At 40.8% G+C, this 17,815-nt stretch overlaps 1 protein-coding gene and 1 pseudogene across 3 annotated transcripts in view; one reads left to right on the top strand and one right to left on the bottom strand.

Annotated features, from left to right (window-relative positions):
• The window catches only part of gab3 (GRB2 associated binding protein 3), a 140,927-nt gene that overhangs the window by 56,182 nt on the left and 66,930 nt on the right, over positions 1–17,815 (bottom strand). For all 3 annotated transcript variants that reach the window (XR_009645177.1, XM_060832120.1, XM_060832121.1), the window contains exon 2: positions 8,995–9,295. Coding sequence is in view for 2 of the 3 variants with exons in the window: in XM_060832120.1 (XP_060688103.1) it covers positions 8,995–9,295 (301 nt within the window). In the remaining variant the exon portion in view is untranslated. The remainder of the gene's footprint in view (positions 1–8,994; positions 9,296–17,815) is intronic.
• LOC132820557 (U6 spliceosomal RNA) lies at positions 13,640–13,739 on the top strand (annotated as a pseudogene).

Here is a 17,815-nt window from a genome sequence, read left to right as displayed (position 1 = left end):
CTGAAGCGCTGCTTTGATGTTTCTTCCAGTATTTATAGTGGTTTGTTCTTGCCGCTTCCGGGTGTCAGTTTCAGCTGTAGTAGTTTGTATGTGGGGTCCAGGTCGATGTGTCTATTGATGGATGTTCTTGCCGTTTCCGGGTGTCAGTTTCAGCTGTAGTGGTTTGTATATGGGGTCCAGGTCCATGTGTCTGTTAATGGAGTTTGTGGATGAATGCCATGCCTCTAGGAATTCCCTAGATACCCACACAACTTTATCACCAGATGCCTAAGAGATAGACCACGGAACGAGGACATGCCACAACCAAAAGGACTAGCCACACTACCATACGTCAGGAGCGTCTCAGAACTGACAGCCAGACTACTGCGACCCTTAGGACTCATAACAGCACACAAGCCAACTTCCACACTCAGACAACAACTCACTAGAACAAAGGACCCAATAGCCAGCATGAGCCAAACTAACGTAGTTTACAAAATACCATGCAAGGACTGCACAAAACACTATATAGGACAAACAGGAAGACAGCTAACAATCCGCATCCATGAACATCAGCTAGCCACAAAACGACACGACCAGCTATCCCTAGTAGCCATACACTCAGACAACCAGGAACATGAATTTGACTGGGAAAACACTACCATCATAGGACAAGCCAGACAGAGAACAGCCAGGGAATTCCTAGAGGCATGGCATTCATCCACAAACTCCATTAACAGACACATGGACCTGGACCCCATATACAAACCACTACAGCTGAAACTGACACCCGGAAACGGCAAGAACATCCATCAACAGACACATCGACCCGGACCCCACATACAAACTACTACAGCTGAAACTGACACCCGGAAGCGGCAAGAACAAACCACTATAAATACCGGAAGAAACATCAAAGCAGCGCTTCAGAGGAGGCTCCAATAGCACTGATGATGTTCCCTAGCCAGGGAACGAAACGTTTGCAGCAAAAACTTCCAGCTCGGCGAACAGAACCACAACAACCATGGCAGAATTAAAGTGACTGGTGACCCTGTAAGTATGAGGTTACAGACAGAAGACGGTGACATTTATCCTTGTGGTGTAGACCAGATCAATGACCATTTTTTCTCATTGACGGATGTCCTTTTTACACTATCCCAGGCCTTTACCTAGGTTCAGGCAGGCTGTACCTATTAGCATGGCCTCCTGTAGCAGTCAGCTGGAAAAAGGACTACCCTCTTCTCCAATACCACCTCCATCAGCACCTTCAGGTCCATGCCTGGGACACAGGGCCATGTTCAAAAATAACATTCAAGCACTGTGTGAGAGGGAGTTCCTGGCTTGCAAAATCTGATGTGATGTGCACTTTGGCTTTATATTTGGCAACATAGAAGATACTGGCAGTGCTGAACGTTTCCATCTCATTGGCTGTGTAACTTCCTACAAATGGCACCAAGATCCCAGCTGCATGCTTAAATGACGTGGACAGAGGAATATTGTGTGAGAAAATTTCCTCCGAGCCATGGCAAACCAGACACCATAAATCAAACTCAGCAAAACACGTTAACTAAAATGGGAAAATTATGGATGGGTATATGAATAGGCAGGATTTAGAGGGATATGGGCCAAGTGCCGGTAAATGGGACTAGATTAATTTAGGATATGTGCTTGGCATGAACGAATTGAACCGAAGGGTTTCATGCTCTACGTCTGTATGACTGTATGCCTATTAGTATACCTACTGCTTAAGTTGACCTAAAACAATATATTTGTTAATTCAACAGTTCAATTAGATTGTCTTTTAATAATTGAATAAAACTTTTCAGTAACAAATAGCTTGCATCTCAGGGAAGATATAACCTGATGTTCACTTTGTAGAAAGTACATTGTGTTGATTACAGACAAAAAGGGAAGAATAGAGTAAGAACGACAACAAAAGCCAAATTTCATCCCACTTGAAATACACAAAATGAAGCATAAATTGGATTTTCATCTTCAATGAAATTTACAATAATTACAATACAGTTATTAACCTTTCAGGATGAATGTTACATTAATGATTTACAGCCGACTGGCTATCAGTATTTGTAGTCAAATGTTGGAAAATCTGGTGGATTAAGTGACTCATTCCTCTACTCTTTCTGTTTAAATGAGATAATCTGCTTTAGTGAAAGTGTGCTTTCGTGGAATTTTTTAAACATAAATTCTCATTTCTTTCTCAGGACTGTACATCGTCATGTATGCAAAAAATTTACAAGCTAAAATGCTTCTTTTGCTTTTCTTTTACAGAATCAGCATTTCTTATTTATGATGTATTATTGTGATTTTTGTTGATAATTCAATATGCACATAAAGATGTTAGCCATGGTTATAAACCTTGAGGTGCCCTGCTATTTAACAAGTCATGATGGACAGACAGAACTATGTCGGCATAAGTGGTCAACACAATAACCTCCAAATCTTTTGAGATAAATCATTTCAAATGTAAGCCATTCATGAGACAGAACAAAATAGTTTGAATTTCTAGTGCACAGCAGTATCGAATGTACGATGCTTTCACTATTTGACCTTAGGCTCTTAACAGACAAGATACTGTCTTTGTTCCAAGGGACCCTACTGATAGATCAATAGCCTACTAATGTGTCAAACAGCTACTGAGTAGTGTTCTAGGACAGTACTAAAGGACTCCTTTTATCATAACTGACATAAATAGATTTCTTTGTGCTGCTAGCTGCAAAGAAACATGCTCTAGACTGCACAACAGACTGTTTCATTGCAGAGACATTAACTCTTTTGATGGCTCAGTTGCCAGGATAAGGCTAAACTTTTCTTCCTGAAGAGGAGAGATAGGATCCTGAAGCTGAAAAGGGTTATATAGACAAATTTATTGCCTTCCTTCCTCCCTTGAAGGTACTGCTAGTTGTTGGACTCTCAATTCATGTGTATAATTAGCAGACTGACTATGGCAGGCATCATATTTGACCTTCATCCAATCCTCATCCAAAGTACACAAATGTACCTTGCATCAGTTGTCACTGGCTGGCGATCAGCAATAGAAATCCTGGTCATTTCTTTTCAGTTCTAGGATCAGGATACTGAAGACAATAGTAGTGCTCTATCTGCTGCCCTTGTTGATGAGGAAACATTAAAGGTGAGGAAATCAACAGCAGAATATCTATCCTCATGATGCCTGTCCAGTGGCATCTCATGAAAATAGTACTGAACAATGGTAAGTGTGCATCTCATTGTAATACCTTTGATAGTTGAGTAACTAAAGCCTGACATTTAGTTTAAACGCTAAATAATGGGGATGGATTACCTACAGAAGAATACTCCAGCAAATATATCCAACATCAAATGTGAAAGAGATTTAGTTAACTTTTACTGTCAGTGTTTTTTTTTGTCAAGAAACTGGACTGGAGACTGAGCTTTAATGCAAGACAAATCAAATGTAAAAAATGTGTCCAGTTCTGGTCACCTCATTATGGGAAGCACATAAATGCTTTGGTGATGGTGCAGAGGAGATTTGCCAGAATGCTGCCTGAATCGGAGGGCTTGTTTTAGAAGAGAGGTTGTGAGAGCTAGGTCTTTTAACGCTGGAGAGAAGGAACTTGAAAGAGGTGTACAGTGTAACAAGAGGTATAAATAGAGTAGCTAGCCAGAGACTTTTCCCCAGGGCAGAAATGGCTGTCACGAGGGGTCATAGTTTTAAGGTGATTGCAGGAAGATATAGGGGAGATGTAGAGGTAGGTTCTTTATGCAGAGAGTGATGGATGTGTGGAATGCACTGCCGATGGTGGTAGTAGAGTCAGAGACGTTAGGGACATTTAATTGACTGCGGGACAAACACATGGATAGCAGTAAATTGAAGGCTGTGTAGGTTAGGTTGATCTTAGATTAAAATAAATGTTTGGCACAACATCATGGGTCGAAGGGCCTGTACTGTGCTGTACCGTTCTATGTTCTATGTTCTAAAACTTGGGAAAATGATGAATAAATGACAGCAAACTTAGATTTCATAAAGCTGAACATTTTAAGTGGAAGAACGGATGAATGTGGTCTAGGAAATAATGAGTTATAGAGGGGTTTCAATACGGAAGTTTTGGAGAGAAGAGAATATAGGGTGGAGCCTTTGCCATTTGGGAAGAAGAAAAAAATTTTGAAGAATCACAAGTTACAAAGTGAAGAGAAAATTAAGGAATCATGACAGAGATGACTAAGTGATGGCCTACTATACACCAAAAATGTTCTGACCTGTCCAACATTTTGAGACTAGGTTAGATTACTTACAGTGTGGAAACAGGCACTTTGGCCTAACAAGTCCACGCCGACCTGCCGAAGCGCAACCCACCCAGACCCATTCCCCTACATTTACCCCTTCACGTAACACTACAGCCAATTCACCTAACCTGCACATTTTTGGATTGTGGGAGGAAACCAACATAGACACGGGGAGAATGTGAAAAATCCACACAGATAGTCACCTGAGGTGGAAATTGAACCCCGGTCTCTGGCACTCTGAGGCAGCAGTGCTAACCACTGTGCCACCGTGACGCCCACAAGTGTGAGACGAGTGTGAGGAGAAGCTTCCCAAACAGAAGGAAAAAAAATTAACAGACTTGGACTTTGAAAGCATGTGTCAGCCCATCAAAAAGAAAATATTCTGTTAATTTTTAAAAGAATTGCTTTACTCATGAAAATCAAGCATACCAAGGATGTTTTTCTTTCTTGAAGAAAAATTGTTTCAGAAAAATCATGCACCATTTTTGTTCAGAAAATGACAAAGCAAGTTACAAACAAGTTCCTATGATTTATCATTATACAGTTAATTTGAAAGTATTTCAGCCCAGATTTTCAACAAGTCAGGCTGACTCAGGAGTACTTTAAAAATAGTTAGAAGGAGTCAATAATGAGATTGCCATTCACCACACCCCGTCACCCCTTTTTCAATGTTCAGCATCTTTTTGTTTTGCTGGTACTGGGTAAGGGTGCAGCTTTCATTTTATTCACTGGTGGGACATGGGCATCACTGGCTGGCCAGCATTTATTGCTCTAGTTACCCTTGAGACATGGTGGTGAGCTGCCTCTTGAACTGCTGCAGTCCGCATGCTGTAGGTTGACCCACAATGTCCTTAGGGAGGGAATTCCAGAACTTTGACCCAGTGACACTGAAGGACTGGCTATTCCAAGTCAGGATGGTGAGTGACTTGGAGGGCAACTTGCATGTGGTGGTGTTCCCATGCATCTGTTGCCTTTGTCCTTCTAGATAGATGCGGTCATGGGTTTGGAATGTGCTGTCCGAGGAACCTTGGTGAATTTCTGCAGTGCATCTTGTAGATAGTGCACAGTGCTGCTACTGAGCGTTGGCTGCTTGAAGATGTGCTGCCAATCAAGCGGGCTGCTTTGTCTTGGATGGTGTCAAGCTGCTTGAGTGTTGTTGGAGCTGCATCCATCCAGGCAAACGTGGAGTATTCCATCACACTCCTGACTTGTGCCTTGTAGATGGTAGACAGGTTTTACGGAGTCAGGAGGTTAGCTATTAACTACAGTATACTTAGCCTCTGACCTGCTTTGTGTTAATGTAGTGAGTCCATATAAAAAGGCATAATTAAAAAGGAATACTGTTGAATGCATCAATTGACAGGCCATCAACAGTAGCTTAGAAAAAACACATTGTTTCTGAAGCCTCAAAGAGTTTAGCTGATTTCATATCTGAGTGAGTTTTGTTGGGTTTCAGAGGCTCTGAAATCACATCTCAGCAATTCACATTTTGAATGGCCATTCTAAGAAGATACTAAAAAATTAGTTGTTCCTCACTATAGTGACTGAGTAGACATTCTTTTTCGTTACAGATTAACTACTTGATAGTATTTGAAATCTTTGAATAGGTTTCATGAGAGTTTTTCCTCAATATCATATCTGTATGAGTGATATCTCGAGTAGATTGTTCGAAGCCTCAATTATTTTCATCTCCAATGACTTCTAAGGGCTCTTCAGTGTGAATAATTGCAACTCTATTAGTTTGTAACTATTTTGTTTGTTAATAACCATTTCAAAAACACGGATCCTGAACTCTGTGGAATATTAAATGAGTGGTAATGGAGAGTGCAGGGTGGGAGGGGAAGGGGTGTGCTGAGAACATAAGGAATCAAGACATGCTGTGGAGTACAAATGGAGAGAGCATGTGGGGCCATGGGAGGACATTGAGGATGGTGGAGTCTGACATTCATGATTAAAAATGGTCTGAAAGACCAGTATGTGGAGGTGACCATTCAAACCCATCCATTTGCCTCAGTTTATACCCTGGGTCTATCTCCAGAAGCAGTAGCTCCGACCCTATCCCACCTCTACCTAACCAAAGTAAAAATTAGGTGGACAGTGACTTTGTCAAGGAATGGTACTGTTGGGTGGGATGTTTCCTCTCTCAATCTTGTTTTGTGCAGGAAGGTCCAGTGTAGCCGATACTCTGGGGTTATCATTGGCAGGTTAGCTTTGAAGCAGAAGATGAAGAGATCCAGCCAGATTGGCTGCCTGTGGTAATGGAATAACTAGAAGTAGGCCACTTAGTACAGCTGCACCAGTAAAAACAACTGAACTATCAATGATTTGATGAACCACCTGTTGAAGGAGCAGCACTCCAAAAGCTAGTGCTTCCAACTAAACCTGTTGGACTATAACCTGGTGTTGTGTGACTTTGAACTGTCAGTGTTCACTATGGTGACAGGGTCACATTGCAGGTGTCAGAGATCACAGGCAACAAAGGCAATGCTATGGATAATTAATCAGAGCAGAACAATGAGAACCAGTCAAAACTGGGTACCAGGACTTTTTAAGAAGCTTCAAATCTATTTGCTATAATAAGAACTTTTATAATGCCCTATTTACTTTTACAGTTTGCAACATCTCACATTTTCTTTGTTGAATAATGTTACTGGATAACAAATACAGTCAGGATTGAGACTCCAGCCCACTGATTCATGATTTCTGGACATTTCTACGTCAATTCAAAGCAAGCTGCTTATTTCGATAAAATTAGTACAGTCCCTGAAATGTCAGAATAAGTAGGTAGAACTGTAATTATCAGGGTGGAATAAATCACAAGACTGCTATCCACAATTACAAAGGAAATAATTTGAAATGTCTAAAGCCTGGAGAGATGCTTCTATATTGTCAAAAGATCATCCTTAACAATATAGGCTTCTCTAGAATCAGATTGAAAAGAAAAATCCAGAAATGATCCTCACAATTGGATTCATTGTATGGACGTAAAAGGTCGGCTTTCTTTATGGATGTCAAATGATGGTCGCAAGATTGCAAGAGAAATACAAATCAGAAACAACATTCAGCTCTCATGTCTCTCTTCCTTAAAAGATCCAATTGACAATTTCCTGTCAGTAGCGTATCATTTCTACATATGATTTCAGAATTTTCATGTCCACTTTGCCACTTGAAAGTTCATGTCATATGTTATCGCTCTTTAATTGAAAAACTTGCTGATATTAGAAATGAATTTGCACTTTAATAATTTGAAATCATATCTCTGCCACCTAGACTTGCAAATTAATGTGTACTAAATTTTAAGTCTGACCCCTTTCATGCAGTTCAAAATTTTATATTTCCCTGAAGGTCACCCTTAAGTCATTTCTTCTGAACAGATCAGCTTCATAACTGTTCATTAAATGATTTGCAGTTTCATTCTTTCCCATGTATTTATAGTGAATTGAACTGAATGCAGTATTAAAAGTTTGACTGAACTACAAAACATCTCAGAATTTCATAAAGATCACCTTTGACTGTATACTACAGGTTTGGGTATGTAATTGAGCATTTCCTTTCTTTACTGTTTTGCAATGGTTGCACACATTGAGTATCAAGTCTACTAAGATTCCAGATCTTCAACTTATTCCTTAGGAATTTTTTAGATTAGATTACCTACAGTGTAGAAACAGGCCATTTGGCCAACAAGTCTGCACCAACCCTTCGAAGAGTAACCCATCCAGACCCATTCCCCTAAACTATATTTACCCCTGACTAATATGCCTCATACTATGGGCAATTTAGCCTGGTCAAGTCAACTAACCTGCACATCTTTGGATTGTGGGAGGAAACCCATGGAGACATGAGGAGAATGTGCAAAATCCACAGACAGTCATCCTGGGAGAGAATCGAATCCAGGTCTTTGGCATTGTGAGGCAGCAGTGCTAATCACTGAGCCACCGTGCTGCTCAAAATATTTGACATTATTAATACAGCATGTATGCCACCCATCTCCTTTCTATGTGCAGTACTTGCCTGTATTGTTCAGCTCATTAATACATGAAACCAATTCATTCCACAGCTGTATACCTAGAATCATTTGGGTTCTCCTCATTAAATATTATTTTCAAATTCAACATGTTTGCATTGAGTTTCTATATGCAAGTAAGTCTGGAAATTAGACAAATGATTCCACCTTGTGCAGATGTATCTACCTGATAGCTTCCAAATTAGATATTTGCCTTAAATCACAACACTCTAAAAACTTGATCTTTCAGAATGGGAATTTCACCAGCAATAGAGCATCTTCACAGTCATAACTATACTGCATTAATTATCTTATAAAAAATCAAATGGAGGTTGCTAAATAGTAGAAGAGGAATGAGTCAGACACTCTGAAGGTGCATGTGTGTTGGATGAGAGGCCAGTTCAAAAATTCATGTGTATAATAATATACTGAAGTGCAACGCTGAAAAGAAAACTCCATGAATTACATCAATTCTGTAAGGGTTGATTTGTGGCTAGAAAGGCGTGTTGCCATTTGTGTTTTGATCATGTTCCATGTTCAGCCATTCTCGATAGCAGTCAGAGAGGTCAAAAAGAATCTGTCTGGCTACAGCCCAGTCTCTAGAGAATGAAATACATGTCAATTTCTTCTTTTTTTAACCAATAAAATTGCATCAAAGAAATTGCCCCAAGCCGACCCTCTTACCCTAGGGAAACTAAGGCAGGTAATACAGTAATTATCTTAAGTTGTACCTGTTCCATCATCGCTGGAACTAAAGCCACAGATTAGACTGATGTGTCGTACCCAGCTGTTCATTTCATCCTGCGTTTTAGCCACCAAGTAAAATGTACGAGCCGGAGTCTTAACTTCAAAGATGTAGCTGTTCTGGAATTCTTTTTTACTGAGCTTTAAGCCAGCTTCAATGTTTTCACATTCAGTGAGGTTTATCATACGGAGAGGTTTCTTGGAGTGGTGGTTTTTGTAGTATTCAAGGACATCTGGGTTGCCACTCAATCGACCACTGCGTAGCACAAACCAACGCTTCCTCCAGGCCTGGAGAAAAACAGAAGGCAGTCAGACTTCAGCACTATTGCAAGAGCACAGATTGTCTTTGCCCCTCTTAACAGGCTTGAGTCTCACTGGAAGACCATTTGTGTTCCTCATCTTATTGGTAATCCTTCACTTGCGAACTATGCTGATGAGTTTTAAAAAACAGTGACAGGGTCAGAAGAATCAGTGTATGAAAGGGATAACATGCTTGACAAAACTTCTGGCATTTTGGGCAGACATAACTGGGAGAGTTGATAAGGGGGAGCAGCAGTGGTGGTTTACTTGGACTGCAAGAAGGGTTTTGATAATATCCTGCAGAAGAAATTGGTATGTAAAATTAGAATGCAAGGGATTTGGGGTAGTGTATTAACTGATTGGCAGACAAGAAATAAAAAATAGGTATAAGCGGAGCTTTTTCCAGGTGGCTGGCAGAATCTAATGGGATATTGCAGGGATCAGTGTTTGTATCCTATTTATCCATGATATTATGATTTGATGGGGGAATTAAATGTAACATTTTGAAGTTTGCTGATGAACAAAGGTGAGTGGGAGCATGAGCAGTGAGGAGGATGCAAGGGTCCTTCAGTATGATTTAGACAAGTTGAGTGAATGAGCATTACATGGCAGAGGAAGTATAATGTGGATAAATGTGAGGTTATCCACTTTGGTAGCAAAAATAGGAAGGCAGATTATTATTAATTGGCAGTACTTTGGAAAAGTGGAAAGTACAACAGGATCTGGGTGGCCTCACACACCAGTCACAGAAAGCAAGAATGCAGGAGCAGCAGTTAGTGAAGAAAGCAGGTGGGATGTTTGCCTTCATAGCGAGACGATTTGAGTACAGGAGCAGGGATGTTTTGCTGCAATTATACAGTGCTTTGGTGAGACCACACTTGGAGTTTTGTGTGCTATTTTGGTTTCCATGTCTGCTTATGGAGCTAGTCCAATAAAGATTTACCAGACTGATTCCTGGGATGATGGGACTAAAATATGAATAGAGGCTGGATCAGTTAGGATTATATTCATTGGAGTTCGGAAGAATGAGGGATGGGGGTGGACCTCACAGAAACACACAAAATTCGAACAGAAATAGACAGGGTAAGCTCAGAATGGATGGTCCTGAACACCAGGGAGTCTAGAACCAGGGGTCATTGTTTAAGGATATGGGTAGGCCCTGTTCGCCAAGCTGGGAATTTGTATTGCAGACGTTTCATCCCCTGTCTAGGTGACATTCTCAGCGCTTGGGAGCCTCCTGTGAAGCGCTTCTGTGATCTTTCCTACGGCATTTGTAGTGGTTTGAATCTGCCGCTTCCGGTTGTCAGTTTCAGTTGTCCGTTGCAGTGGTCGGTATATTGGGTCCAGATCGATGTGCTTATTGATTGAATCTGTGGATGAGTGCCATGCCTCTAAGAATTCCCTGGCTTGTCCTGTAATAGTAGTGTTGTCCCAGTCGAGTTCATGTTGCTTGTCAGCTGCGTGTGTGGCAGGAGGAAAGATCACAGAAGCGCTTCACAGGAGGCTCCCAAGCACTGAGGATGTCAGAAATAACAGAACCACAACACCGAGCACCCGAGCTACAAATCTTCTCACAAACTTTGAATATGGGTAAGCCATTTAGGACTGTGAGTGATGAGCCTGTGGAATTCTCTGCCACAGAAAGTGGCTAAGACCAAAACATTGAATGTTTTTAAGATGGAGATATATACAGTTTTTTGTGTTGAAGGGATCAAATGGCATGGTGAGAAAGTGGGAACAGGTTACTGTTCATTCAAGAAATAAGGGCAGATTAGGAATCAATTGCTACAACTGATTTACATGAATAAGAAATGTTTGGAGAGATATGGGCCAAGCTCAGACAGCTGAGACTTGTTTAGTTTGGGATTATGGTCAGTATAACTGACTGGATTAAAGGATCTGTTTTTTGTACTGTATGACTTTAGGACTCTAACTGTGATTCCATGCTCCATGTGATTCATAATTATGAAGCAAAGTGGAATGGAGAAAAATTGCAATAAAAAGGTTTTTTTCAAAAAAAAGGAATCAACTGCATATTACAAATGAGTAATTTCTCTTTGCAAAAGTGTTAGAAAATAGATCAGTTCAGAATGTCTATAATTACAGACACGGTGCAAATGGAAAGGTATCAATATTAAATGTAATTGTATAAAACTTTTTCTTCAACAGATGAAAGACTAACACAGTGTTCTTTTGAAAGTACTGTCACATGGTTTTGGACATAACACATGTGGTAAAAGTGGTTTAACACACACTGCACAATTTCCTTTAGTTTAAATCTTTCAACTTCGTATTCTTAAAGGAGCCGTTGCACAGCAGTTGTGCAAATTGTGAATATATCGCTCATTAAGATGACTTATGCATCATTACTGCATTGGAATTTCTTCATAAACACCATTCCAGCACAAAATGAATACAAAACAGGAAGCTATTGGAAATGATATTGATCACTGATCTAGAAAAGAAACTACAGCTCTCCATCATTGCATTTATCTGTTTTTTGCAGGCACTTTAACACTTGCTGTTTTAATTCAGAATCCAGGAAACCGGTTCCGATCTGCCAGCTTTCAGCCTGTACACTGTTAAATTTTTGTGACAGTCTCATCAACCCCTGTAAAATCCAAAAGGGTCAATCTTACCAGATGTTAGATGTGTGTGGTGCTGGAAAAGCACAGCAGGTCAGGCAGCATCCAAGGGGCAGGAGAATTGACATTTTGGGCATAAGCCCTTCATCAGGAATGAGGCTTATGGGCCTAGACTGAGAGATAAAATGGAAGTGGGGTGAGGCTGAGGGGAAGATAGCTGGGAATGCAGTAGGTAGATGAAGATGGGAGAGAAGGTAATCGGTCAGAGATTAGGGTGGAGTAGATAGATGGGAAAGACGATGGACAGGTCAAGAGGGTGGTGTCAATTTGGAAGCTTGGGACTGGGATAAGGTGTGGGGAGGGGAAATGAGGAAACTGGTGAAATCCATATTAATCCCTCCGAGATTTTCTATAGTGGATTGGTCATCCTGGGAACAGATGCAATGGAGGTGAAAGAGTTGGAAATAAGGGATGGCGTTTTTACAGGAAGCAGGGTTAGAGAAGGTATAGTACAGGTAGCTGTGGGAGTTGATGGGTTTGTAGTAGATGCCTGTGGTTAGTTGGTCGCCAAAGTAGTTCAATTACACTTGTGATAGTGTCCATTTCCATTGGAGTACCCTGCAACTTATATGCTCCACTTACCACAAAGTGTCCAGTGTTTGGGTTCTTGAGACTCGAGAACAGCTAAGGACAGCTTAAAATTTAATACTGAACAACATACAGTATTGCTCTTACATTGCACAATAATTCTATGTTTTCTGCTGCTTCTTCTGACATCCCCATCTACTGGTGCTATTCTGTTTGGAATCGTTTCATTTGACTGAATAAAGGCAAGTGTCAAGAGTGTGGTGCTGCAAAAGCAGGTCAGCCAGCATCCGAGGAGCAGGAAAATCTATGTTTTGGGCATCTGCAGTCTTCACTTTCTCCTGGATAAAGGCAACTCCAACATTACTCAAGAAGCTTAATACTAACTTTATTAAAGCTGTTCATTTGATTGACAATCCATCTACCACCTTAAATATCCATCCACTTCACTACTAATACACAACATCAACAGTGTTTGTCATTCATAAGATACATATCATCTCGCCAAAGCTCTTTTAACAACAGGAGGGTCGGTGTGGACTTGTTGAGGTGAAGGGCCTGTTTCCACACTATAAGTAATCTAAAAAAAACACCTGCCCACTCACAACTTTTACCATCAAGAAGGACAGGGCTGCAGGAGCTTGGGCCCACTGCCACTTGCAATCAGAGAATCCCTACAGCGTGGAAGCAGGCCCATTCACTCAACAGGTCCACACCAACCCTCTGAAGAGTAACCCACCCAGACCCATTCCCCTACCCTATTACTCTATATGTACCCCTGACTCTACATGCACCTAACCTACATATTCCTGAACACTATGAGCAATTTAGCATGACCAATTCACCTAACCTGCACATCATTGGATTGTGGGAGGAAACCAGAGCACCCGGAAGAAATACACACAGACACGGGGAGAACGTGCAAACTCCACACAGACAGCCGCCCAAGGCAGGAATCGAATCTCCGTCCCTGGCACTGTGAGGCAGCAGTGCTAACGACTGAGCCACAATGCCACAAGTCACATAACACTCCAATTTGGAAATATGTCACCACCCTTTCTCAGACCCTGGGTCAAAATCCTGGAATGTCCTTTCTAACAGCACTTTGGGTGTTTCTACACCACACGGACAGCTGAATTTCAAGAAGGTGACCCAGTGGCACGTTTTGGGAAATACATACCCTAAAATTGGAATGATATAGACGATTCACATGCTCCATGCACAAGGATGGCATGGAAATCTGTGGAGCATACCATATTTCTTGAACTCTCTTGTGTCCTAGTGGTATGTCCCTGCCCTTGTTCTGGGAGGCCCATGTTCAAATCCCACTTGCTCCAGAGCTGTGTCATGACATATCTGAACAGATTGTTTAGAAAAAATTGTTAAGGATAAAGAATTAGTGCTGATCTTGTTACAGTTGCCCAGACCCTGTGACCGAATGAAATTAAGGTTGAATTTCCTCTGCTTTCTAGAGGTGCTGTCTGACTTATTGAATATTTCCAATTTATTGTACTTTGTTTTTAGACTTCCAGCATCTGCACTATTCTTTGAGTAAATAAAAGTTACATTATTTTCAAATATAGCACGGAAGCACGCATAATAGAATTGAACAAGCAGCAGTATATAAAGCCCTTCAACTGAATGAATACATATTTGAAGTCATTTCTTAGATTAGGTAATTATAGCGTTACTTTTGTATTGGTTTACTATGACTGGAAACATGGAGGAAGAAGTCAAAGTTTGGATATACTTTGCAGCCAATACAGAGTTACTCTTTATTCACCAGGAATCTATTACTATCTACATTTGCATTATAATGGCATCTGTGCAGAAAAGAATTTTGACTGTACTAGTCCCACATAGTTGTAATGATGCTTGCATTAGTCAGTTCTGAGTAACTACTAATCAATTATTCATCAGGCATGATGTAAGCCTGATAACATCACATAATTTCTCCACCACTATTTGTTTGCAGTACTTTATATGTTATAAGGGATAAAGGTGCCCTAATATAAATAATAAAGGGCTTGCTATTGTTTCCCAGAAATTGGAACCCTTATCACTGGAAATGTGTTTCCTCTGTTTTAAACTTCCCAATATTATGTTCCTGACCAACACATTTATACTGAAAGAAGTTGTGACAAATTGAAATCTGAAGATTGTGAAGTGAGCCTTGAAAATTTATTACAATGTGTGAAAGTTTTCATTATGCTTACAAATTTAGAAAATCTTACGGTGTCCATGTACATCTCCACACTCTGAGAAAAACTAGACATGCCCTTTTGTAAACAACCTTCAAAGGCCCTTTTGCAGCCAAAATTTGAATGCTGGATGGAAGGCTGGACTGGAGTTCCTGGCTTGAGTTCAAGCAGAACAAATGGCAGAAACAAGTCAAAAGCTAGTAACCTTAAACATGCCAGATTTAAACATATAGATTTGCAGTGTTTTACAGGTGACACTGAACAGAGAAACAGAGCGAGCCAGAAACTAAAGGAAAGAGGGGTCTAAAGTAAAAGTACAAATCAACAGACTTAGCTGTGAAAGTTTAAAAAAGAACCAGAAAGAACATAATTTCTACTAGAAGACATTAAAGGAAAAACCACCTTCATGTGTACCATCAAAAGACAAAAACACCTTGAAGGTCATGTATGCCAAGTGTGTGAAAATCTACCAAAAGTGGGGCTCACTTCATAACCTTTGTTTGCATAGTGTGCAGTTATGTACACCTGGCTTGCCACAGCCATATGACCTCCGCCGTTATATACTCACTGCAGGCAGCTTTCTTGCAACCAGTTTGAATACAGAAAGTACAAGCAACATTGCACGCATTGAACACAGGATGCATCAAAGTGGCTTGCTAAGCACATTACCAACTTGCCCACTTTGTGCAGCAAACTCAGAAGTTGCAAGGACCTGGATATCCAGGGGTTTGAAATATCAATATTCGTTGATTAATGGAGTTAAAGATTCTCAGAGATTTACAGGCATTTATTGTAAGTCCATAGTTTAGCACAACAAAAAACTTTCCATCTTTCCCTCTGGTTCCTTTCCCAGGCTAGATTATACCCACTGGGGAAGAAAGCATCCTTTTATATATATTTAAAAAGAAACTCACCACCAATTAACTCAGTGGTTAGCACTGCTGCCTCACAGCACCTGTAGACCCGGGTTCAATTCCTGACTCAGGCGACTGACTGTGTGGAGTTTGCACGTTCTCCCCGTGTCTGCGTGGGTTTCCTCCGGGTGCTCCGGTTTCCTCCCACAGTCCAAAGATGTGCGGGCCAGGTGAATTGGCCAAGCTAAATTGCCCGTAGTGTTAGGTAAGGGGTAAATGTAGGGGTATGGGTGGGTTGCGCTTCGGCGGGTCGGTGTGGACTTGTTGGGCCGAAGGGCCTGTTTCCACACTGTAAGTCTAATCTAATCTAATCTAATCTAACTCATCACCAGTGAACAAATTACAATACAGCCCACTAGAGGCATGTAACAATAAAAAAGATCAAAATGGGAGCGAACAAAGTGAGCGGAAGATGAAACCACTGTTGGTGGGAGAATGGATTTACCTGCTAAATACAAGTCCAAAGGGCATCAACCAACTCTGGAGTTGTTGTGTTTGAGCCTAATGTGACAAGAACATATAGCTACCCTGAATGTTGTCTTGGACTCTTCTGTTTCAGGCTCCATTTCTGAGCTGTGTTAATAGTTGACCTCAGCTGGTACACTACAATTACTCACAGCCTTAAATGGATACAGAAAATGAATCATCATCAACAATGCAAGGACCTTCACAAATGTATTAAAACATAAATAGAAGGTAAAGGCTGAACAGTTCGTATTCTTCATTGTTAACCAACTGAAAATTGCACATTTGGATGTCTGGTGATCACAAAATCAAACTCATAAATTGAGTTCAACCACTTCAGACCATCTGTTCTCCATTTTAATCGTCTCCATTTGCTTCTGTCAAGGTCATGGATGGGAGGCAGAGGACTTGCTGCTGTAATTTAGCAAGATGTTCATTAGTTCAGCCTTTACTTGCTAACTGTGGGGAGCTTTCACATTGGTGACTAACTCAGTCTTCATACCAATCTACTCGCCTACCCCCAAATATAGGCTGAAAAATGGAAAATCTCAGCATTGATCTGTTCCACCCCTTACCTCTCCCTGACTTTTGTTTCCCTTGTTCTTCAACTTCTCTTTTTCAACAACATAAAACACATCACATTTCCACCTCTCTTCAGTTCTGAAGCCCATATTGGGCCTGGAACAGTACATCTGTTGCTTTCTCCATAGATGCTGCCAGATCTGCTGTGTTCATTTTTAAGCACTTTCTATTTTTATTTCAGATTCCCAATAGCATTTTGCTTTTACTCAAATGTGTTGCTGCCTAAACTCAAACGTCTTATTAACACTGAGTTGATCAACTCAGTCATGAATAATAGCAACTTTGGTAAGGTTCTGGAAGCCCACCAGTAATCATAGAAGTCCAGATGCCCAAGCAAATATCAGCATCTTCTGTTTGGAAAGACAAAGAAATGGGCAAAAATAATCATTTCACAATTTTTCCTTTTATCAGCTTGGAATGTGATTTCATATTATTCTACACATGACCATATTTAAATTCACACTATAAAAGCTAGCCCACAGGCAGCATTTGCCAGAGCCAGGGGGCCAAGAAAAAGTACATTTTAATAATTTGGGAAAGCTGTCTTCTGTGCTTCTCGAGGCAGTTCAGCTACTTCAAGGGGATGTGCTCTGCGAATAGAGTGATTCTCAGGAATTCCCAGGAGACTAGGGAAGGACATTGGAAGGAATAGGGAGGCAGGGAGAGAGAAGATAGCTATCATGGACAAACCCTGATCCTCAAGAGTGCTGTGGACGTGGGAAAAACACCCCTCTTCCTGACAGAATACCAACGTTGAAAATGATTGATTCGTTGACCTTCTTTGTTGGGCCAGTTCATGGCCACAGCAACCACTGAGAAACCCAAGCATGTTAGGTTGGGCTCAGTACTTTCTCCAGTTAATGCCATCCAATTTAGGAAATATTGATATTAGGTTCCTCATTTACTTATGAAACTGGCCTAGTGCTTGTTGTAGACAATAACCAGGGTACTTGAAGAATCAGTTGACCCAGCTGGACATATTTCAGAGCCTTTGTGTCTCAGAAACAGACAGATAGTTCTCCTATAACACCATAGTGGCGTTCCAGCAAAAACTCGCTTAATCACTCAATAGAAACAGTAGTTCTGATGGGAAAAATGGGGTTGGGGCAGACCAGCAAAAAATATCACTCAGAATTGCTCAAAAATCACTCAAAAATCTAACACAAAGTATAGCAT

This window comes from Hemiscyllium ocellatum, chromosome 11 (assembly GCF_020745735.1).
Source record: "Hemiscyllium ocellatum isolate sHemOce1 chromosome 11, sHemOce1.pat.X.cur, whole genome shotgun sequence".
Classification (NCBI taxonomy): domain Eukaryota; kingdom Metazoa; phylum Chordata; class Chondrichthyes; order Orectolobiformes; family Hemiscylliidae; genus Hemiscyllium; species Hemiscyllium ocellatum.
This window is presented reverse-complemented; position numbering and strand designations above follow the sequence as displayed.